This window comes from Micromys minutus, assembly GCF_963924665.1.
Source record: "Micromys minutus genome assembly, chromosome: 4".
NCBI classification, from domain to species: Eukaryota; Metazoa; Chordata; class Mammalia; order Rodentia; family Muridae; genus Micromys; species Micromys minutus.
In genome coordinates, this window is record NC_137973.1 from 43113166 (window position 1) to 43138482 (window position 25317).

Below are 25317 nucleotides of genomic sequence, written 5' to 3' on the forward strand. Positions count from 1 at the left end.
GCTAATCCCTGGACGCCCGGGGGTTGTGCAAGCTCCGCGCATCAGAGGGTTCACGGGCGGACAGGGTCGCCGGGATCCCCTTTGTGGCCGCCGCCCCAACTCGGCCCGCTCCTCCCCCAGCTGCCCCGCCCTCAACCCCCGACCCCCAGCCTGGGCGGCGGGCACGCTCGCACCCGCGCCTCCCGGGACTCGCGGACCGCACAGACCGGCCAGGCGCGCTGGGCATGCTCAGTCGCCGGGCGCCGGGCTCGCGAGTCGGAAGCCAGTGCTCAGCCGAGCCGGCCGGGGCGCACCGAGAGCGCGCGGCACTCGCTGCTGCAGCGGCGGCCGGGCCGCGGCGCATCCGGGTGGGGACCCGAGGCGAGTCCCACGCGGCGGCCCCGAGCGGCCGGCAGCGGCGTCCGCTCCTGAAAGGCAGGAACGACCAAGGGGCCACCGGAGCGACTGGCGTCGGCGGGGTGCTGACGCTCCGCGGCAGCCACTTCGGAGTCGCCGCCCGCCCCGTCCCGGCCGGGTCTGGGAGCCGTCGGACATGGAGCCGTGGAAGCAGTGCGCTCAGTGGCTTATCCACTGCAAAGTGCTGCCCGCCAACCATCGGGTGACCTGGGACTCGGCGCAGGTGTTCGACCTGGCGCAGACCCTCCGCGATGGAGTCCTGCTCTGCCAACTGCTCAACAACCTGCGACCACACTCCATCAATCTGAAGGAGATCAATCTGAGGCCCCAGATGTCCCAGGTAGGAAGGCCACCCCGCGACCCTGCTGCCCGTCAGAGGCTCCCATTAATCATCCGGATAATTTCTTTGTGTAAATGCAAACATCTAGGTGCGCTCCTCTTTGCCCTGCCTCTCAGGTCTCAGCTTGGGGGCTTTCCCTCACTTGCCTTGGAATGATTTAGCTTCTAAGCCTTGGGTCCGGAGATGGTGTATGGAATCTGAATGGTTTCTGGGAGGCAGGAAGAAATAAGTTATCTTAGGACGCGTTCCACCTTTCTGCCCCCCCCTTCGCCGCCGCGCCGTGTGTGTGTGTGTGTGTGTGTGTGTGTGTGTGTGTGTGTGTGTGTGTGTGAGAGAGAGAGAGAGAGAGAGAGAGAGAGAGAGAGAGAGAGAGAGAGAGAGAATAACAAAGAGGGATCCAGCTCTAAAATAACAATGAGAAGGTATGAAATGAAGCGTTGGGGCAATATTGCTTTGACTTTTTTTTTTTTTTTTTTTTTTTTTTTTTTTTTTTTTGCTTTACATTTGGTCCACACGTTCTGGAAAGAGGAACTGTGCCATACATGAGGACTCTAGGAAGTGGAGGGCGTTTGGTACCGTTATCTGCTCAGAGGGGGAAAAAAAAGAGCAGAGGAAAAAAAAAAAAGAGCAGGACACAGAGAGAGCCTTCCTGAAGTTCCCCTCCCCGCCCCCCTAAGCCTGTGGCCCTTCAGCAAACTGGCAGGTTGTGTTTCTAGCTTGTCTGAAACAGAAGAAGAGCCACTCCAGCCTCCCTCACCAGCAGCAGGAAGTGAGAAGTTTTGCGGGAGATTCTGCTTTCTTTCACTGGGTCTTGTGCTCAGGTAGCTTGGTGGAGGCACTTGGCTCCCATGTGGCCTTAGCCTTGCTTGAAGCTACCTCTTTGAGGGTTATGATTAAAAATCCAGTCCTGGAAGGCGTGGAAGGTAGTGGACTCCTCAGAGCCAGCTCAAAAAGCCACAGTGCAGCCCCATGCTGCTTTTTTGGGGCCTGTCGGAAAGTTTCTGTTCAGGGGATGTTCAACACAACTCAGAACTTCTATTTTCTCTTTCACACACACACACACACACACACACACACACACACACACACACACAAAAGAAAAGAAACCTTTCAATTTAAAAAGGAAGGGAAAGAGATCTTTTAGTGACATATTTTAGCATTAGTTTTGTATGATTCAGAGCCTCAGCCACTTAATCAGATCTGTGTCCTTGCAGAAAGAAATGACCTTCTGCAGCTTCATAATCCTATATTCAAAGCAGGAACTCTCACATTCTGCCCTGGTTGTCGGTATTTCACCAGGGTCAATCCTGGCTTCAAATTCGGAGTTCCCTGGTGGTCTGCCTTCAACCTGTTGGTGGGCAGTCCCCAAGAACAAAAGCAGACTTGTAAGTAGTGAGTACAATATTTATCTCCAATAAGGAACAAATATTTTAGACCGTCTTACAAACCTGAATGATGGGTGATTGCTAGTTCTGCGGACTGGCCCACAATGGTGGCAGCTACAGATAATCCTGCGGAACAGTTCAGTGGATGCTTCTGTAGCATCACAGCTACTGTTAGGGATAAGGTTGTGCCGTGCACAGGAGTCAGTTCTAGAGCTCCAATTCCATCCGACTAGTAGTCTCAGTAACAGCATTGGTTCTTGTGCTTTGATGCCACGTGCTGTGCATCTTTCCTCGAAGTTTAGTTTCTGAAATTTTTAGCAGTTACTCATTAAAGTGTCCTTAATAATGAAATTTCTCTCTCCTTCCTTTTTTTTCCTTTTCTTCTTTCTCCCTTCCTCTCCCTCCCTTTCTCCCCACCTCCCTCCCTCTCCCCTTCCCTTCCTTCCTCCCTCCTTCCCTCTCTCCCTTTCTTCCTCTCTTTTTGGATAGCTGGGCATTCTTTGACATTCAAACCTTTATTTGCCTGCTAACAGTGGATGGGATCTTGTCAAATGCGATCTCCTCATTCTTCTCTTAACATGCATTATCTATAATGTAATCAGTTTGATGACTGGAGATCATTATAAGCATCATTAATAAAATGGAGCAGGCACGGTTCTCTAAGAGTTCTATTCCCTTCTGAGGCCACCACAGTGAACATACCAAGATACTTGCCCTTAAGGAATTATTACACTCATGTCAATAAACCACCAGATTTTAATGAGGTAAGTAGGGCAGGGAAATGAGTCTTCATTAGATTTTTCTTCTGAGTTTTTAAGTCAGCCCACCTCTGAGCTTTCTGGTTTCAAACGCAGTGATTTCTCTTGTGATAAACTTGGGGAAGAGGACTTCGTCTTAAACATGGTCCTGAAGAGCTAGGCCTGAGAGTGAGGCATCTGTTTTTACATTCTTCTTAGTTCTTGGCCCTACTACGGAGAGGTTAAGAACTAGGTGTATACAGTTGTACAATATAGGCTTTTATTATAATCATTAACCGAGACTTAGTAAACACTTTTGTGAAATATGGCGTCCTATAACATGCCCATAATACTCAGCACATATGTAGCAAATGTTCATTATGAGCAAAATTACCTAATTTTGGGCTATTAGGATACAATTAAAATTTAAATCACAAAGGCCTACAAGTTTCTTTTTGATAGCATCTGTAAATACCTCTGTCTCATGTAATTTTCTTGGGAAAGGCTCTTGTTCCTGGCTGTGCATTTCTTACCCTATCAGCTGTTCAGCTGTGTGTGTGTGTGTGTTATAAAATGAGTAGCCTCTTTTAATACGGGCGTTTATTCCAGTAATGGGGTGTATTTTATTTCCCCCTTGTCAGCCTTTTGTCATGTTTGCATTAAAACACAAATAACACTGTAAATAATGATTGTTCAAGTATTCTTCTATTTAGTAGGGTTTATGACCATCATATATAGTATGGAAAAAAACTGGATGCATTGTTCATCCTTGAAGAATTCCAACAACAAATAGTTATTTGTTCTTACAAAGAGCCTTTTCTAGGATTCTGACCTAAAGTACTAGACAAATGCCACAGAGTCTTTTCCTTAAAGGGATGCTTACGGTGTTGAGGAGATAAACCATAAAGAAATAGATGACTGTGTGATATGATGTTCAGCGAGGCCATCTAAAGCTGTGTAAGAGAACAGAGAGAAATGTCCTTTCAGAGAAGGTAGGTTATGTAAGAGAGCCTTCTCCAAGAAGGCAATAATTAGGCAGAAAGCTGGAGGGAGCCAGGGAATGTAGGAATGTAGGTGTCTGAAACCAAACCAAACCAAACCAAACCAAACCAAACCAAACCAAACCAAACCAAACCAAACCAAACCAAACCAAACCAAACCAAAAGAATATTCTCAGCAGAGGGTGTATAAATGGGAAGACCCTGAAGAAATTAGCTCCAGGCACACTAGACTAGGGAGAAGCCCTAGGAAGCTGGAGGAGAGGGAGGATGGAGAGGGAAGGAAAACATTTGGGGGAGACAATGGGTATTTTGGGCTCCTTATGTTAACTTTGGCTTTCACCCTGAGAGAAGGTCTGAGTGAAGTCATGATGTGACCTAACTCACCTTTTTATCAAGCTCACTCTGGCTGCTGTTTTGGGCCTGTGATGCCATTCAGACAAAAGGCCTGGCAGCCATGATTAGAACAGGAGCGGTCAGATCCGTGGGTTCTGCATGCATTGAAGGGTAGAGACCAGCTGGCTACACTGGAGTGCTCAGATGGGAGGGTATGATAAGACGATGGGAATCAACGGCGACTCCCCGTGTCTGGCCTTAGCCTCTGGAATGATAGATCTGTCATTCGCAGAGATGGAGAGATCTAGAGAAAAATAGTTTTTGGAAGTATGAGAAAGAAAGGGAGGAAGACCAGAAGCTGGCATGCTTCATTACCCAGTAGACACCCAAAGGAAGAGACTTAGCAGGTAATCAGGAGAGGTGAAAAATGTAGATACAGGTGAAAACTGTAGATATAGATTTTGGAGCCCCCAAAGTATAGGCAGCATCTGAAACAATGAGGTTGAATGGCAGCATCTACTGAGTGGGGGTGAAGGAGGACACAGAGTCTGAGTGAACATTAGGGGTTGGTGTCCTGGGGGAGATCTGAGAGGGGTGACCTTGGGCCAGGAGGTAGCCCATGGAGTGGGGTTCTAAGAGAATAAAGGGCTGGAATAATCTGATGTGTCAAATGGTGCTGATAGATCAAGGGAAGAGAGGACCCAGGATAGAATATTGATTTACACAGTCTAAAGTTCTTTGGTGACCTTGACAAAAGAGAAATTTGATACTCTGGAAGGCAAACACCATATGAAGAAGAGAGATTAGGAGAGGACAGGATCCTAGGTGTAAACGTTTCTTTGAGGTTAATTTTGTTAAGAGAGTAGGAAACTGAGGTAGTGACTAGAAGAGGAAAAGGATTAAAAAGGAAGTTATATTCTTAGTATATAGAAAATTTGTTTTTACATCCACAAAAAAACCTTTGGATTTATACAGATTTAAAGCAGGTGCTGTGGTTTATACCTATAATTCCAACATTTGGAACTGAAGGCAGGAAGATCAGGAGTTCAAGGCCAGACTTAGTTATACAAAACTTTGTCTCAAAAGCAAAAAGGGAAACATAAAACGGTATGCCAACTGTATACTACATCGTTCTTGTATATGTGTGTGCATATGTGTGAAAAACTATTTGCCTGTGAGCAAACATAAATAATATAAATTCAGTATGCTCTTAAAGGTTTTCTTCTGAATACCGTTACAACCGAAGAGTTAGGCTTTCCATGTTTTTCTACATTTCCATGTTGTTCTCCTGTAAGCAGAGAATTCATGATGTGGTATTTGTTTAAAAATGACTGATTATTGTCTCCAGGGTTAATGTTCTAGCCTGCTAATGCCCAGTGTCATTTTCATGTTACTGTTAGAGTTACAGGAAGAATTTTCTTCCCTTTGCACATAACCATATATTTAACTGCCCTGCAATTGTGTAGCTTCAGACCTCGGTGTGTATTACATGCCTGCATTTCTATCTCCCGAAGAAAGTGGTGGTGTGTATAGGTTATTAAAGAGAATAGAGGGACACAATGCTCCCATTGTCCAAGAAGAATGGTGTCTTGGTTACACTTCTAATCCACTCAGAATAATGTCATTATTTCGTCTTTCCCAGAAGTCACTACCTTTTTATCTGTTCAGTTGTTATTTTGGATCATCTGCCTGTGTAACTGTAAGGTCCACGCTGATCATTGCCCTTTCCTGCAACATGGATATCATACTTTAAACATTTGCTCTCATGGCCTGGTTGATGGCTCAGTTGGGGTTTTATAGAAACTGGAGCTTTATCTGTGACACTACTGTCCCATGGATGTTGTGGTACTTTTTATGAGAGTACTTTTTATTCATTTACATACATATACATACACACACATTTGTAGTGAGAGAGTTTGTCATGTAAATGAGATTTATGCAATGTATCAATTCTTAGATCTTCCCTACTTTCATCATTATTCATAAATTCTATGGCAGACCTGCCCTGTTGCCTTCCTAGTGACCTTTCCTCTTCCCTTCATGCTCTGTGTTCTTAACACTTCTCTAAGGCTCTTATTCTTGCCCATTTTCCTTTTTCCAGCTCCTCTTTTCTAAACATTCCTTTAGCACTTTCGCATTTAACCTTAGTTATATTCAGGTCATAGTCTCTTTCCTGGATCATCTCATTTAATGCATGGTGTTAATTTATCACTGTGGGCTCTGGGTTTGCATTGGCAGCTTATATCTGCTTCCGTTGTGACAGTCCTTTCTTGGGTGAAGCCTGGGCATGGTAGGAAACTTAATGGCAGTCAAGATGTGTTATAGCTGTGGCAATATTGGGCATGGACAAGGGTGTGGGGAGAGGATGAGGCCAGAAAGGAGGGGGTGAGTAGAAGGCTGGAGAGAAGCCTAGAGAAGTAGGGAAGACCAGCAATGGACAGGCCCTTGGGACCTCTGAATGTGGACAGAGTGCATCTAGCTTGAGCCCTGGTTTAAGGCTTGGGAGGTTGGGAGAGATCAAGTTCAGTTTGGGATGTTGAACTGGTTTCTTACCAGTTCCTGTCCGGTGTCTCCGTTTCCGGCTTCCCACTCCGTCACTACCTCCTTCTTTCTGGCTTATTCTGCTAATACCTAAAATCCTGTGATCTTTTGAAGTCTTTGCCGCTACCACCTCCTCGCTGCTCTCCTGGCTTTGCTTCCCTCCTACACAGCTCACTTTCCAGAACGCTTCCGAATACTTTCCTGGCTCCACGTATTTATCGTGTTCTTTGGGTAAACAGAACCCTAGCTAAATGCACTCTGTTACTTATTTCCTGCCTATCACTGAGCTGCTGAGGAGATGGAAGAAAACCAGACCACAGAGTCTCTCTTACGTGTAGTGCATGGTCCCTAAACTTCAAGTGAGCTCTGCCATCTACCCAGTTGTGTCTGTTCTGATGATCTAGACTTGTCCTCAAAGCCTGGGACTCCAGGCAGTTTCAGAGAGGACTTTATGTGTCCCTTAAGTCTGACCCCATTTGTAATATTAACACAGCATCTTTCCACTGGAGTTTTTTTGAAGGCTGCGTATTACTGATGCTATCGCTGTAACTCATGATGGACTGTGTACTTGTGCATAAAGATCTCTCAGTTTTGAATTTGAGCATGTCAAACATTGGTAGATATGTGATTGGTGGACATGCTATTTCTATTATTTGATTCAGTGTGTACTTTCAAGGCAAAAATCACAAAGATATGCTGATGAGCATCGACTATAATGAAGAACAACTCTGGTTTTGACCTGTACCACTGAGAAAGGTGAGTGGTTACCGAAGGTCCTTACAACTGTTTTGGTGGTTCCTGGTGGGCCTCAGATTAATTCTAGAGTCCTTTGAAAGTATATAAGCACCCATGGTCGGTCCTGTTTCCTCGTGTAAGGCTCCTGCTATGGCACCCCTGATTCTTTTATGTTTTTGTGAACAAGCTGTGCTTTTAAATGTCAGTGTGCAGTTTTGGGTGCTGTTTTCCTTGCTTCCAGAGCTCTTCTTTATTTGCTTGAAGATTTGGTCCAGCATTCTTTATGAGTCAGGGGTCTTTCCGGAATCCCCTTTCAGTGAGTGGTGGGGCCGAGTACATGCTGCTTTGTGCAGTAATCTGGTATGCATAGGTCATTGAAGCATGCCTTGCTTTGCAGGGTTTTTTCTTCTCTTGCTCATCTCCCTGCCATGCTGTGACATGGCCTGAGCCTGCCATAGACTAACTTCCTGATAATGTGTGTTTGGATTTTGACACAAGGAATCTCAATGAACAGACATACATAAAAGGAAAGAAAAATTCACTAATAGGTTGAAAATGGTGAATCTTTGCTTACAGTCCTTTCAAAGATAACTCTATGAATTTCATGACATATTCAGCTCTATCTGTGTTATGGTAAGCCTCAGATACCAGTCCACTCAGTGTCATTGATGGTCACTGCAGATAATATTAGCCTTCTACTTTACAGCTGAGTAGACTCTCTGAAAGCGATGGGAACCTGCCATTTCTTGAGTTCCCTTATTTTCTAAAATAGACCTAACCAAAAGCATTCTGTTTGAGTAGACTAGGTCTGTGACTGGCCACAAGTGAACACTAGAAGCAGAGACATTAACTGGACAACGAGCTGCTTCCTTAATAGGAAGCTAACAGCATATGCTGTTCACATGGGGATTCTCTAAAGGGTCAATTAATATGGAATATTTAATGATCCACTTGATACCAGCCTCCCATGATTTTCAAAGTGCTCATCTTAAAATAGACTTGGGACAGCTGGTCTGAATAAGTAAGCACTGCGTCTCTCTCTGTCTTTTCTTGGGTCCTGGGGGCAGCGTGGTTAAGTGAAAGGGCTTCAAAAGGTCAGGGATTGGGAAGGCTGGCTTCTAGTTCTATCCTTGTCTCTGACACACTTCGTGACCTTAGTCAGCGAGTGTTTCTCTTTGCCTTCACCAGTATACTTAGAACAGTCTCAGGCACTGTAGATGTGATCTCACTTCGAAGACATTATGGCTTTATGAAGATCAGAGGGTTAAGCAGAAGTGGCTGAATTCTCATGGATGACCTTGAGAAAGTTACTTTACTTTGGACTCCCTGTGTCCTCTTGTGATGGGCAAGAAGTAGTGAATGGAGTTTTGCAGGACTGAGGTGAGAATTAAACAGTGCATTTCCAAGGCGCAGTGCACAGTAGGTAGTCCTCGGTGTCTCTCCCCATCCTCTTGTCGGTTAGGCAGGAAGAAGATGATCTTATCACTGAGCTGCAGAGAAGGGGATGGAGATAAGCACCAGGTTGAAGGGCTTTTTTCAAGGTCATCCTGACAGGAAGTGGTGAAGACAAGATTTGAGTCCAACTGTCCTACTTCCAAATTCAGCAAAAATTTCCCATTTCTGCTGCCAAACTCTGTGGGCTATCTGATGATCTGCATGAGGAAATGTCTGACAAAGTGTTTGGCAATAGCAAGGCATGCTCTGCAAATAGGACAGGACACTCTATGGCTTTGCACTGAACACATATTTACAAATAAATGTCTATGGTGATGGTAGTTTGGGGGTTACCTGATATCTGTTTGGCCCTGTCTTCATGGTAACCAGTGCGCGTGAGTTGATTAATTAAACTATCAAGTTGTCTGTTGACTATTAGACTTTGTGAAAGATCCTGAACACTCCAAGGGAAGTAAAATCCAGTTCCTGACCCTAGTTTCCTGTATCCTGTATTTGACTGCAACCTCCTCTTCATCAAATGGGACAAGGGAGTCAGTTAAGATAGACAGATAACTGTTTGGTGGATGGGTAATGCTTTGATGATTGGGTTTTTGCGTGTGTGTTATTAATGTTGAAAAAACTGATTTTCTTTTTATATGCATGTGTTTTAGAGTGTTCCTTTCCATACACTTTGTCCAGTACTTTATATGCACCTGGCACAGAAATCATAGAGATAAATCATATGAAGTTTCTGTTCTCGGGTGACAGGGAGAGAATAAGTTTGACCTTAGAGTCAGGCTTTTACAAGAATGCAGAAAGGAAGTAAATTATGGGATAGTCCAAGCCTGGTGTAGAATGCAGCTGGACAAGATCAGGGAGAAGATGGATATATGAGTGCTACTAGAGAGGAAGAAGGCCTGAGAAAGAAAGTGGAGGAGGAAAAGAGGAGGGCGCAGTGACATTTAGACCTCAGTAATGCAAGAGAGACGGTTATTCTGACCAACAATGAAATGTCCTCACTGACCATTTGCACTGACATTGAAGACATTAAGGCATCTAGATTTGTGTATAAACAGTGGCCTCAGGATATTCAAGAGAACTGCGAAGGCAAGGGAATACATAGAGTCGAACTGTTTACTAGATGCCTACTGTAGGGGGGTGAAAGGGAAGACCCCCTTCCTCCCCTTGCCTTCAGATTTGTCACTTCCTATTTCCTGTTACCTACTGACACCATTCTCCTCCCCTGGCTTATGTCCTTGTCCCAGACTTAGCTAAGTGTGCCCGAGTCCACCCACAATTGGCCTTTTTAACCCCCACTCTGAACCCCGAGCATCCTCATAACTTTTGCTTGTTTCTCTCTACTTCATCACAGTGTCTTCAACAGAATCTTGGTTTCAAACTACAGACTGTGGGCAAATGCAAAGCTCGGCTTGCAAACTTTCAGCCACCACAAACCCCAGCTTTCTAAATGCCAGATACCCGGAGTCCCCAGCTCTGTCCTAGACCCTGCTTATCATTATCATAACCACCTTGTTTTTGTGAGTTTTCACTTGTCCCCAGCCTGTCCTATCCTACTTTCCACACGGTAACCGTTACTACAGATAGGGAAGTGGCAGCGGTTGTGAATTTTGCAAGTGCCTTGAGAATGCACTCCACCCCCATCTCCTGACACTTGGTCTTGAAGGGGACAGTTAATAAGTCAGAATCTCAGATAGTTGCAGGTTCCATGGTAAGTTCGACTATGAGAAATGGGATGCTACGCCAGATATGTTTTTCCTGTTCTGCTCTTCCGAGTCTAGTGGTATGACCGGATGAGTGCAGTCAGTGAACTGTGAGGTTCCTGGTCATGTTTCCCAGCTTCCAGAGTTACCTGTGCTGGCTGCTCCCTCTCTCAAGCACCCCATAGCATTTGTTTAGTTTCACAGTGTTTTCGTGGTTGGGGCTGTGATGTCAGGAGTCAACTTTCTCTTGATCATGTATGTCATGTCTAATAGGGAGGTGCCACAAGAATAATTTTGTCACTTACCAATACTCCAAGGGTTCAGCAGGAGCTATTGGATTTTTCTGACAATTGACCTTCAGATAGGATGAAGGAAAGTTAGTGTGTGTTAGTCAATCAGACACAGAAGCAATGTTTGTGTTTCCATTACTGATGGTGGCTGAGAATTTGAGGGCACTCTGCATTTCTCCCTTAGAGATTCAGTAAAATACAGCAACTGTCCTCCACCAGGGCAGAGCAGAACTCCAGCTCTGCAGCTCAGAATAAGCACCTACAGACAGCTGTGGGTTCTCCCACCGATGATTTAAGAGAACATGATGTAATCAGTGCTACATCAGTGCTAGCCCCATAGAGAAGCTGGATTCTACTCATGTGGTAGCTCAGATTCGCGGTATTGAATTCTCAAGCTTTTTAAATACATAGTTCCACTTAATGACTGCAGCGAAGAGAAAAGACAAATAAGAAAGATAAAAACACTTTACTAGGATTCTTGCCCGTCTAGCATGGTAAGAATTTTTTTACCCTGTCAAATTTAATAAATGGCCCAGCAACTTCTGCAAACAATGCAAATGTTTTACCTATCTTGTTAACAATAAGCCCTTTGATATTCTTGCTCATACCTGCTACCTAAAGCCACACTACTCAGGGGTTTACGCAAAATTAGCTTAGTTGAAAAAAAAATAATGTATTTAGAAAATAGTAATAAAATATTCTCTCTTGATAGTGGAAGAAATAAAATGTATTTATTAAATGTTTATCAAGCTATGCATCATTTATGACAATCTTTAGAGGTCTCAAATTCTGACTTGAACCGGAAGACTTTTGATTAACTCACTGTTATAGTAAGTATTCAAGGAAACAGGTTGTAGACCTCACCTGGCCTGTGATGTAAGCCTTTGAGTCGGAGCTCTGCTGCTTACAGCCCTGGGCAGCTCAACTGACTGTATCTTTGGTTTTCATGTTCATAAAATAGAGATCATGACATGCGATCCAAGTGTTAGTAGGACTGAAGTAATTGCAGTCCTGCATACAACGTATTCAGGTCAGCGTGTGGATGGAGAAGCTGTGCAAACACAGATTCCATTCCTCAAGCCTACTCAAGGGAAGGGAAGCTGTTATGGATGGAAGGTTACAGATGCCGCTGAAAGCTGAGCTGGCAGAACTCAGAGCTGTAAACTGTGGACTTGAGAGCCCGGAATCTTGGACTGTGGAGGCTGCAGCAGCCTTTCTCCACACTACACGTGGCGCTGGGGAAGAGGTGGCTGTTTTAATGGACCATTGCAGCCATTAGATATTGTCCAGATTACAGATAAGATGGGGCTGCAAGTTCTTTAGAGATAATGCTAGTCCAGCAGTTGATTTGCAGATTGAGTAGCCTCAGGCTTCTGATGTGTGTAGAGATAGATCAAGGCACTTGATTTGGTAAAGCCCAGGCCCAGATTCCTGAGCCATCATCCCTACCCTTTCTAAGAATAGTTAATGGCCTATACCTCAAGAGAGGTTTAACTCATGCTTACATAGTATGTTGTTGCTGTTGAGACAGGATTTCTCTGTGTAGCCCTGGCTGTCTTGGAACTCACTCTGTAGAGCAGGCTGAACTCAAACTCAGAGGTTCACCTGCCTGAGTGTTGGGATTAAAGGCATGCACCATTGCAGCCCAATTTATATTGTTTAAAGGACATGTTTATAATATTAGAAAATATGCAAGGTGTGGTAGAGCATCCTGTAATCACAGCACCTCAGAAGTAGAGGCAGGGGCGATTAGGTTTTTAAGGTCACCTATAGCTACACAGTGAGTTTGAGGCCAGCCTGTGCTACTTGAGGTGATATTGCAGAGGGTTGTTTAGGGCTGGAGAAGTTGTTCAGTGGGTAAAGTGCTTGATGTGCAAGCATTATAATTTGAATTTGGATCCCCATATAACAGCCAGGCAGGATGTAACCTCCGGCTGGAGTTGGAGCGCAGGCAGGCAGAGACAGGTAGATCATAGGGACTTGTTGACTGGTCAACCTGTTCATAGGAGTGAACTCTGGGTACAGAGAGAGGTGCAGTTTTAAAATCTTTAACTGATGTTTTTTATCTGTTGATTTATCGGCTGTTAATTTTATATGTGGCAGCTGTTGTACAGTGAAACCGGCAAACTGGAGCTGAAACAGCTGCATTTACAAGCTGGCTGGGCGATCCCTGAGCCTCACTGTACTCTGAGTTCATGATCACCAGGGTAAGCATCCCATTACAGTTCTGAAAAGACATAACCCTCCCACTCAGTGTTTGGCTTTACTGCTGAGAAGCAGTGTGGTCTAGACCTCCACGTCCCCCTCTCTCTCCAGCTTTGTCTCAGGGACAGCCGTTCCTGAGACCATTCTAAGGAGGAAATAATGTGCCCCAGGGAACTGGCTCAGACCCTTCTATTGGTAAGTTTTCTTGTACTTGGCATCCTGCCTCTGAGGACTAGGGCAGTTAGTACTGTCAGTGTCTCTTCTCTTGTGGGACCATGAAAGGTAGTCTGGTTCCCGATAGAGCTAAGGCTAGAAACCCTGCAGGATCAGTAGGCACTTCGCCTGTTCCCGGGCACCCATAGATTTGTGGCCATCGGTCATCTAAGGGCAACACCCCAAGCCCCTCCACTTGTCGAGACTTGGCTTGTGGTCATGTAGGCTCAGATCTCCATTTTAATGCGGTACCTAAAGGCCCGGAGGCTTAGCCAGTGAACTTTGTCAGACACTCCTCCCTGCAAAGGGCATTAAGACTCAGGCTCACCCTGAAGAGTGGGGTATGGTTTTATTCATCCACTTTCCTCCATGATAATAAATGTCTAAAAACCACGAACTGCCTCTTTTCATGGAATCTGCTGTGGGGAGCCAGGGAGAAGGCCTTTGCCTATAGAGCCGCCACCTAATCTCCTGCAGGAGGCCTCTCTGAGCTCCCAGCCATGGCTGCCACCAAGCCAAGCTCAAGCCAACCACTGTAAAGCCAAGAACTCTCACCAGGGAGCCAGCCGGAACTTCCCCTCCCCCCCAGCCCATAGCCCCCCACTCCATTCTCAACTCTTCTACGGCATCTGGCAGGGCCTGGGTATCTGAGAGCCCCAGAACCAAATAACCTCGCCTGATTGCAGACCTGGGGACCCCGAGCCAGCTCCGGCTGTCTTGCGCCTCAGACGGGGCTTCCCCACCTCCGGAGCGGTGTCCTGGGACTTCCCTACAGCCTGACACCTGCCCAGCTACAGCGTTGGGTAAGTGGGTCATCCTGTGTCCTGCTGTGAAGCCCATAACCCTACATTCTCCTAGGGGATGGAGAGACAGGAAGGACATATATTGCTCCACTCAATACTTTTCTCACAGCCACATAGGAAATGACCGTGAAGTAGTATGTGGTTGGGCAAAATAGAACCTCCATTTTATTACTATGCTTCACGCATTCAGAACCAGCCCCTCAGGACACTTCCGGTTTTTCTCCTGGAGGTCATTGTGACTCACCATGTGCTTGTGTAGATGACCTTCTTGCATGGGGTGATTTTTCTTCAGCTTCATTGTCCAAGCTGAAATTTCTAGGGCAAAGGTTAACATTTTCACAGCTTTTGTTTATATACAGCCAGATAGTTAACAGACAAACAAAAGGCAACAGAACTGTCCCAGTGAGTCCGGAAGAACAGATGCCCTACTCTTGGTTTAAAGAGTCTTTGGTGTTATTTTGATTTTTTTTCTCCTGTTTTAGCATTTTTGCTGAGTGACTTGAGCCAACTATCGGTTCAGCCGTGAAGTCGGATACAATTGCAGAGTTGACTTGTCAAGTGCTTGTTGGGAGCTAGGTATTCACAGTGTTAAGACTTTACAATCTTCCATTGTTTCTCCTGTACTCCCCGGCCTTCTCGGGGGGGGGGGGGGCCTCCTAGTGGTTTTTCTCTCTGTATGTGAGATTTTTAAAAAGAAGCCATTGAATTTCAATTTCACGGTATGTACATTGGTGTGAAGGTGCCAGATCTAGAACTGGAATATAAACAGTTGTGAGCTGCCATGTGGGGAGAATTGAACCCCGGTCATCTGGGAATAACAGGCCATGCTCTAACCACTGAGCTGTCTCTCCAGCCCCTGTATGTGAGATTTTAATGCAGTTCTTTCCCTCAAAGGAATCATTAGTGATCTTAAAATACAAAAAGTCCTCCCCAAACATCAGCATAGTGGACTCATGCTCTTGTAACTATGGGAGCAGTGCCACGAAGATACTCCGAGGATGAAGTCCCCGGTCCCTGTGATTTGGTTTGGCTACCTCATCCCCTGCCCTCTGCTCTTACAGATATTTCAAATTCTGCAGCAGCCAAACTAGGTATTTTCCTCTTCCCAGAATTTGTAACTTCTTTTTCACTTTCTTGGATCCAGGACTTAACATCTTATTTTGGTTTCTTGCTTTCATAGTCCCCTTTTATAAACCTAACTTACAAATAACTGTTTCATTCTGGTCTGATGATAGCAGGGTCACATTTTTTATTGACCAATGATTCCTGTGAACCAGCATAGAGATTAGTATAGGTCCCAAGTAATTACTCGGGAGTGCTTAGCTGAATATTCACTGACTATTATTATTATCACTAAACACAGGCAAGGATAGGAATTTCAGGTATAATTTGTTAAAAGTATGATTTCTGAATGCTCTGAAACCATGTACATGCATTTTTCAAGAGTGTGTACGAGAGTACACTTGTAATTGAATAGGATCTTACATCTTTTTAAAAACAACAACAACAACAAAACTATAATCATTCATGTTAGTGAAGACAAGTCTGAATAGAGAGTAAACGCAGAAAGCACAGTTTAATTTCTAGTCAGTGCTCATCTTAGCCAACCTCTTCATCTGAGACCTATGATAATAGAACCTGAGCATCCAAGAGGCTGGCCAGAGAACAATCTAGAATCAAATGAAGATGAGCATTCCTGAGAGATTAGATTATGACTGGTACATTTCCTCTCACTGGAGATCTCCAGCTCTTTGGGTTTGCATGTCCCAGAAGAACAAGCTAGCTTCTATTACACTGCTAATGTCCCTACAAGCTCAAAACTGCATTTTGTTCTTTCAGGAGGAGAGTCCATTTTTTGGTTTATCCATTTGTCAGCACTCACTGAACACATCATTAGGCACAGACAACACAGCTCAGAACCAGGGCTCTAAGAGATGTCTGTGTAAGAGGTGGTGCCTCCCCTGTCCCATCTTCGTATGTAGCCCTTCAGTTAGAGCATCAGAATACACTTGGGTGTATCTTCTTTGGGGCCTTGGCTTCCAGCCCTATTTGCCTGTAGAGATGATGATTTTCTGTCTATTCTTATCCAAATGGCCCACTAAGTGGAACAGTTCTATCTTCCAGTGCAAAGCCTATCCTACTGATTTTATTTTTGTTTGCTTGTGTAGTGGTGGGTGTGGGCTGGGTAGAGAAGGGGAACCTTCATTCTCAAGAGGAGCTTTTGATCAAGGAAACACATTTTGACTATTATTTTGTAGCCATTACCCACTAGATTTTTCACTCAATAGGAAAAAGGAAATATTTATTTCGACTTTGGGGGATGGTGAAGCTGAAGGCAGCCAAGGCTGCAGGCAAATGGTCATCTCTGCCAAGCACAGCTGTTTGTGATGAGTGTTAGTCTCTGTTAGTGCTGGATGAGCTGATGTTAGCCGGAGGTGGGTTTTGTGGGGGTTTGAAGCACTTAGATTTGGGTTTTTTGGGTTTTGTTTGTTTGTTTGTTTTTGGCTTTGATATTGCTAGAACTGACTTTTTAGATGAGGTAGTGAAAGAGAATGGACCTTCCTAGTCATTAAAAATAGAACAGATTTGACATTTTGGCTGTATTTTGGTGTAGGTCCCATGCCAGAGCTGCAGAAGTGACATTGTTGGGTCAGGTGTGCTGCTGTGTTGGGCCAGGTCCTTTCTTTAAATTATGAAAAAAAAAAAAAAAAAAAAAAACAGGCAGAGGAAGGAAGTGATAAATTAGTGTTAACACATCAAGTTAATCTCATTCTGGGACAAAGGACAGGCCAGGAGGGATGAAGCTTGTGTAATTTGCTTGCTTATCTACAAGATCTGACAGACCACCTGTGTTAGAGTTAACCTCACCAACAAAAAGCAGGCCAAAGAATGATCTTTGTGTCTGAGCAGATCTCAGAGATGAGGGCCGGAAGAAGCTGAACCTTGTGAAGGAAAGAAATGTTTCTAACTCTAGTGGGAGTTCCTCCGTAGTAAACCACAACTGGTATTTGTGCCAGGTTTGCTAATTATAAATGCTCTGGCCTTTAGAGCCTGGAATTGTAGCTTTATCTGTGAAGCATGGTTGTATTTGCTGTGGGTTTTTCATTATGTAAGTCTGTCAGTTAGATTATGGAGCTATAGCTTCACCCAGAGAAGAACTTTAGATTTTATTGATCGTTTGGAAGAAATGGTGTCTGGGTATGGTGGCACATATCTTTAATGCCAGTACTTAGGAAATAGAGACAGGCAGATCTGGGAGTTCATGACCAGGCTACATAGTGATATTCTGTCTTGAACAAATGAACAAACAAACACACAATTATATGGAATCTTCTTAAATTGAAAGAAATAGACAAGTCAGTGAGATCTTTGTAAACTCAACATTAAAAGGATGTTATTGCAACACCCAGATTTTAAAGGTCACATTTTCTTAGGAAATCAAGGAGAAACAACAGTGACTTGGTGATATTAGGAGAGCAGTCATCATAGAAGGAGAAACCCAGGCTAGAACAGTTGGCATTTATGAACACAGGTGAAAGGGGGAAGAACGGTCTTGAGGCAGTTTAGGCCTGGCTAGCTCTTGTCTTCTCAGAGTGACCTCTTGGTTGGGATCTCCTAATGTTGGAAGTGAAGGCAAACAAAATTTATCTGAATAATGATTATATATGAACACATACTCATAGCTCTGTGCTTCTCCCTCATATGGGGGAGGGTATTAGACTATACAATCTTGGGGAATAATTTAGGATAGTAGAAAAGCAATTATTTAGTACAGGAACTAAAAATAAAATTAAAAAAAAGAGCAAGGCCTGGTGATTCCTTTGCAGAGGTATCTCTAAAGTGGAAGGGAACATCTCTGAGTCTGTCTGTGTGGATAGAGAATCAGTGGAGAAACATGAGTTTAATTCCAAGTGGAGTTAAACACAAGGAAACATGTTCTTCCTTGGCAGAAAACAAAAATGCCGAAGGTATGGCTTTTTAAACACTCATGACTTGGGGTTCCTACACATCACTGCAGGTCGAGTGTTGTCCTGTCATTTGCTGGGGCTGGGTTGGCGGAAATGGGAGGTCTCAGAGATGCCCTTCCTCAGGAAACAGTGTTTGCATCACAAAGCAATCACAAAGCAAAAGGCAGTTGCAACAGATGCTGTGGCCCGAGACTCAGAATCCCTGCTTGTGAAAGGTTGTGGTGGTGACAGATGTGAAGCAGACTCTAGATCCTGTTCCGCCCCAAGTGACAGAAACATGGGCTTAAAAGTCACCAGGGACACGAGAACTGTGGAAGTTGCATGCTGGCAAAGGTGGGGTTACAGACCTTGAAGCTATGAAGCAGGTCGAAAATGCTTAGAGCCCAAGTTAATCTTTTTAGTAACTGTCTCCTTGTTGACTCGATGTAGAGTTTTGTTTGTTTTTGCTGTGCACAAATATAATATAATCATAGTGCTTGTGGGTACTTGAGCCATTTCTCAGTCACATTTCAGTGTCATGGAGCACACTCAGTGTGCTGTGCAGCCACCTTTACCTGTCTTCAGAACTTTGTCATCTTTCCCAGCTGACTCTTTAAGTTTGGTATCGGCAAGTATGATGTTGCTTGCACTGACATTCTTCTCTTCTTTCTGTTCATTTGTTTTTCTTTTCCTTTTCTCCTCTTTCTCTTCTTCCCCTCCTCCTTCTCTCTCCTTCTTGCCTTGTCTTGTCTTGTCTTTTCTTTCTCTGTGTAACCTTGGCTGTCCTGAAACTCACTTTAGACCAGGCTGGCCACAAACTCAGTGATCTGCTTGCCTCTGCCTCTCATGCTGGGATTAAAGCTCCACCACTGCTGCTGCTGCCCCCACCACTACTGCTCACCCTTGACATTCTTTAGGTTCTTTAAAAGTGGAGGATATAAAAGCTAAGACTAATGTCCAGTGTTCTGAAAGAATTCTACTTTCTCAATTACAGTTTACAAAGAAAAGAAAAGAAAAGAAAGAGAAAACCAAAGAAACAAAAGAAAGCAAACAAATGACAGGGGCAAGAAGCCCCACAACTCCCTGGACACCAGCAGCCACTCCAGCCAGTGACTGCAGGACAAGAGAAGGGAGAGGAAGCCTTTGGCTTTCAGTATTGTTAGAACTCATTCTGGCTCAGTCCTGAGAATCACTTGAAATTCCCCTCTGACTCTCTCCTGTTCCAGCCAGAAGAACCCTGTTGGTTCCTCTGAACTCCACAGGCACTTTTTGAAGGCACCTTATCAGGGGCCTCTCATTCTCCACTTCTTCCACGTGCTTCTTCCTGCTCTGAGCTTGGTTCCTTGTTGGGAGCTTCTAGAAAAGCAAGAACAACTAGGCAGTTTAAAAAGTCATGTCAGAGTGATGGGTTCTTTTATCCATGGGGGGGGGGTGCGCAGGAATAGTCAGGTGAAATCCTTTCTTACCCTCCTGGAGACAGGAGTTCAGCGACACACCTCACTGGACTCCTGAGAGGGGGCATGGCCTTGAACACTAAGTTCCAGCAGTACCACTGCAATGTGTCCTTGAGTTTCTCTCCCCTGGCTCTCCATTTCTGTGTCTCTACTACAATGGCTCTCAACCCGTGTGGGTCTGGGCTTCTCCAAGGGTTGCATTATACATTGGATATCTTGCCTGTCACATAGTTAGTTATAATTCATAACCATAGTACAATTACAGATATGAAGTAGCAATGGATTAGCCTTATGATTGGGAGTCACCACAACCTGAAGAACTGTACTAAAGGGTCGGAGTGTTAGAAAGGTTGAGAACTGCCTTTCTAGTACCTTAGTCCTTTTTCTTAGAACTGTTTCCCCAAGCCAAACACCTGGTGCAAGATTTGGCTTCAGTCTTTACTTCCAGGGAAAACTCAGACTTAGACATCTGTAATGGTGCCATCACCCGAGTCTAGAATTCAATCCCATAAATTTTGGACTTCTAATTTATAAGATTTAACTTGGTTCTTAAAATTTATCAATGGAAAAATACCTGAAAAAGGACTTTTTTTTCTCTTAAACTATGTGTATTTGTGTATACACGTGTGTGTGTGTGTGTATGTGTGTGTGTGTGTGTGTGTGTGAGAGAGAGAGAGGGGTTGTAAGTAAGCACCCTCTGTGTGTGTAGGGTGTGTGTGAAGACAATATTAAGTGTCGGCCTGAGAAAGGCCACCCAGCTCCTTTGAGACGGGGTTTCTTGCTGGTCTGGACCTCACCAAGTATGCTAGGCTGGCTGGCTACGAAGTGCCACGGATCCTTCTGGCTTATGATCTTAGAACTGGAATTATAGATGCTTATGCTCTTCCCAGTGTTTTTAATGGAACTCGGAGCTCGAGGTGTAGAACGCAGGTCTCCATGTTGCTGAGACAGGCCTTATATCAACTAAACTTCCCTAGAGAATTTCTTTTAGCCAACACTGTTCTCTACTGGTCAAAGGCATTTGCTTCCCAGGATTGACTGATTAAAACTGCTTTTACGGAGGAAAGACAAGAGTTTGGCTCATGGTTTAAGTGAATATATCAGTCCATGGTAGAGATGTCATGGCAACAGAGGTGGTCAGCTCATGAGGGGCACGGGCATGTAATGGCTGCTTTTCACATCTTGGTAGGTCAGAAACCAGAAGGCTTGAGGCTTAAACCAGAAGTAAATTGCCTTCAAGTCATCCCTTAGTGACTTAGTTCTGTTAGACTGACCATAGTCCCACCTCCTCAAACAGCACCAACAGCTAGGGACCACTCTCAAGCACAAGTCTCCTGGGAGGACATTTCACACTGAAAGCACAACAAACTGTTCTCAGAAACCAGGACAATTAGGAAGCTTTCAGCTGCAATTGACTGTATTTACTTTGCATTTGTTTGCTGTTCTGTTCAGAGCTCTCCTCCAGTGATCTAGAGAGGCTACCAAAAGGACAATGGTTAGGCAGGAAATGACCTTCCCATCCTTAGAGTGAAAAGGATTTTTATGAAACTGATCCCTTTTCTTTTGGAGACAGCCATGCTACCAATAGCCCGTGGGCCTTAATGGGTAAGAAAAAAAATTCATGAGCTTATGTATGCTCAGGTTTTCTGTATTCATAAGGTCTTCCAGAAGAGTGACATTCCTAGATTATGTTTTCTTGTCCAGAAAAGAGGTGACTTTTCTCTGTGGGCAGATATCATGTACCCCCGGGGTTCTCTCCCCGGAAAAAAGACACAGTCTGGTCTGCTTTCTACCTCTGCCCCCTCCCTCCCTCCCTCCTTCCCTCCCTCCCTCCCTCCCTCCCCCCCCCCCTCTCTCTCTTATTTGGTTCTAAGTGAAAGAGGAACTTTGTTTACTAGAAGCTGGAGGACCATTTTTGTGGTGTCTTCTGAGGGAGGACATTATAACCTCAAATTATAGAAGGTGGAGGTGGAGTCTTGTCTAGAAAATGAATGCGCTCATGGAGAGCAGAAGCATACCCAATGCTTAGGTCTAAAGGACTTTAAAGACAACAAAGGGTGGCCCTTGCCATTTTCATACACTCATTCTTTTCCTAGTGAGCTGATTAACACACTGGAGGTCACAGTTTTGCTGAAGTCATACTAAGGAAACCTCATTTTGCAGCAAGGACAAGCCATCTATTTCTCATTGTAATTTTTTTCTTTTGGTTGTTGTTCCATAAATACTTATTAAATGGCTTGTAGCTTCAGCTGTGGAGGTAATTAAAGCCACATAGCTCTTAGGGATGTGGAAATGTTTGAGTGTGTTATGGGTTCAGTGTCCCGAGATAATGGCATACAAATGTGAGCTTATCCTAAAAAAGAAACCTGGAGAAGGACAGCCAGTTCCTTTACGGGCTCATTTGAATTTTTTTAATATTCAGGTCACTTCCCCAGGGTACAAGTTATCCTTCGAGGACAGACGGGATTGCCCTTCCTTCTACAGTGCTCCAGTTTGCGCCCCTCCCCTAACTATCCTCCTGCAACTGCAGGGAACTGATATTTCCACTTCAAGAATTCCTGAAGCAACTTCCGGTTTTGCTAGCCCCTCGCAGAGCCAGGATTCCCGAGAGCCTTTGCGTCTGTCTTGCCTAGTTTTACTTGGCAGCTTCTTTCTCCTCTGCTTGGCTAGCTAGGTTTCCGGCAGCGCTCTCTATCTTTTCTTTTGGACACACTTTCTGTATTTTCATCCTCCTTCCCCTCCACCCACCCATTTCTGGTTGAGGGGTCCAGTCTGGTTACAGTCCTAGTTCATTCTCCTTGGCTTCCTCAGTGAAGGGGAGAGCCTGGCTCCTTGCCAGATGCGTGTGTATCAAGAAGATTGCACACATGCCCCGTGTGACAGTAGGTTTTGAGATGTTTGAAAGGAAGGTATCAGATTTTATTTTTCTAACTTCAGCTTCTTTTTGAAGGAAGGTGCTAACCTAAGAACTTAAGCACATTGGCCTTATTTCCTTGGGAAAGGTATCTTGAATTCTAAGTACTATGCATTTTTGAGTGTAGTACATTATTTGTTTTAAAAGAGGGCTTGTTATGCCTTGTGTCTATATCGTGTCAATACCTTATACAGGTATGTAACAGGGACTGATAAATTATAGCTGTGGGTGTTGATACATTATATTGACTTAATGGTTGGGACTATAAGCCTCATCCAGAGTCTGAGAATCTTATGCAGCTTTTACAGTTGGGAGCCTTATGATGAGCCTGTTGGCTTTTGGATGCAGTGTATTTAGACAGGACGAGTATGCATTCTTTGAGCAGAATACCTGGGAGGCAAATGACTAAGGCTAAGTAATAATTGTCTGTGGGTGATGGGCGGTCCATGCTTGTTTTGCATTTGACATAAATTTATGGCATGCTTTCTGGTTATCTCAAGTGGTAGAAAATACAGCACTGGTGTTCAGTGTAAGACTCTCATGGTCCCTGTCCCCAAGAAAGCAGAGCCCATGAAGGAAATGACATACTGGTAGCTGGCAGGCAGAGAAGGAAGTTTAGTTTGAAGAAAACCTTTTGTGCTGATCTTATGGCTGCTGTCTCTAGCCACACTCATTGTGGGAGAACTGGAGTGTTTCACAGTCATCCTGGGAGGGCCACTTAGTCACACACACTGGCTTCATCTGTAAGAAGCAATATCTTAGTGGTGCTGTGTCTTAGATAAATAGTCAAGTATCCTGTGGTATCTATTTCCACTTCTCCAAAGACTGTGGGGTGTGTGTGTGTGTGTGTGTGTGTGTGTGTGTGTGTGTGTGTGTGTGACACGTGTGCTCTTTGTTAAAGCAGGGCAGTGACATGAATGAAGAGGTTTTGGGGGAGGAAGGTGGTTTATATGGATTCTCTCCACCCTAGTAGACATTCTCACCCACCTGGTTTGAAGGTGTGGCACCGGGGTAGTTGCTCAGGGCCTGCCATTTCCCACAACCTTTTGGAACCTGATTGACAGCATTGAGAAAGTAGTTAGAGGCTCCTTATTGCTTCCTTATATGGAATGACTTATATAAAACCACAAACTCAGTCTGGGAATGAGTGGAATGTGGCCTGGGTATATTTTCTGTTGTTTGAGAGGAAGCCTGATCTCCTATACTCCAACCTTTGGAAGGAAGTGTAGAGATCTCTACTCTCAGATTATTCTTATTGCCCTGGCTAAGCTTTGGCTCTGTGTCACAAATTCTCCAACTTGAAATTCAGGTCACGTTCAAGAACTTGCTACTATGCCACAGTACTTAAAGATAGGAGCTCTGACTCATTCATGACTCTCAAGCCAGCTCTGGTTTCCTTACATTCAATTAAGCAAATGCATGAATCAATTAAAAACAAGTTGCAAACTCAGGCTAATCAAAGGTGGGTGGTGACTTGTGTCTGCTGTCATATTGGTTTCTCTAGACGAGCAAGTATTTGCACACACACACACACACACACAAGCATTTGAATCTTTTGTTTATAAATTCTGACACAGAATCAGATTAGCCTTTTCAGTTGCAATATAATCCTATAGTGGCTTAATTCACAAGTAACCTATATTTAAGTACAGAGTTTTCTTCTGGGCTAAATTCCCATTTCCTCACTCTGTAATATTTAAAAGTGCTGTGAGTCATATTCAAATATTAGTCGGTGAACAAGATTCATAGACTGGCAACAAATTCAGAGACAGCCCCCTCTCCAATTGTTGGGGGTCTATATGAAGACCAAGCTGCACTTCTGTTACACATGTGAAGAATGCCTACGTCCAACCCATACACTCTTTTTGGTTGGTGGTTCAGTCTCTGGGACCTCCAAAGGTCCAGATTAGTTGACTTTGTTGGTCTTCCTGTGGAGTCATTATCCTCTTTGGGTCCCTCAGTCTTTTCCCCCCGACTCTTCTTCAAGACTCTCAGAGCTCCACCTAATGTTTGTTTGACGTGGATCTCTGAATCTATTTCAGTCAGCTATTGGGTGGAGCCTCTCCGAGAACAGTTATGTTAGTATCCTGTCTGCCAGCATAACAGAGCATCATTAATAGTTTCAGAGATTGGTTCTTACTCATGGGTTGGGTCTCAAGTTGGGCCAGTCTTTGATTGGCTGTTGTTCTTGCACATCTTATAGGAAGGACACATTTTCGGTTGAAGATTTTGTGGGTGCATTGCTCTCCTTATCCCTTCACTGGGAGTCTGGCAGTGGTTGATGTGCCAGGGGTTATACTGGGGGAAGGAGCTCCCCCTTTTCAGGGGAGAAGAAGAGGAAGAAGGGAAGAAGAGATTTGAGAGGTGGTATGGGAAAAGAGAGACTGATACTGGGATGTAAAGTGAATGAATAAATTGATTAAAAATATATTAGTTGATTATTCATATTATGTTCAGATTTATCTACTCAATTTAAAACTACATTCCTAGGGAATTTTGTATAGTATGCTTTAAGCATATTCACCCATACCCTAACTCCTCCCAGGTTTACCCTCTTTCCCTACCTACCCAATGTTGAGTCCTCTATTTTATTTTTTTTTTAAGCTTATTAAGTTCAAGCTGTGCTACCTAGAGTGTTGAATAGGTAGATGGCTTTGCACTGAAGCTTGATTGCCTTACAAGGGGCTACACTATTAAAGAAAACTGACTCTCCATCTATGGGCAGTTATCAATTACCAGTAATTCTCTGCTAGAGTGGGACTTTGTGCCAACCTTCCCTTTCCATGATGGGGTTTGATGTGGGTTGTGCTTGTACAGGCCTTCTGTAGGTAGCCACAATGGTTGCCAACTAAAACGTCAGCTGTCCCA

At 44.3% G+C, this 25317-nt stretch overlaps 1 protein-coding gene across 2 annotated transcripts in view; it reads left to right on the forward strand.

Annotated features, from left to right (window-relative positions):
- Positions 1-463: 463 nt before the first annotated feature.
- VAV3 (vav guanine nucleotide exchange factor 3) overlaps positions 464-25317 on the forward strand; it is a 315096-nt gene continuing 290242 nt past the window's right edge. For both annotated transcript variants that reach the window (XM_080916200.1, XM_080916201.1), the window contains exon 1: positions 464-736. In XM_080916200.1, the coding sequence (XP_080772326.1) occupies positions 533-736 (204 nt within the window). In that variant the 5' untranslated portion in view covers positions 464-532. The remainder of the gene's footprint in view (positions 737-25317) is intronic.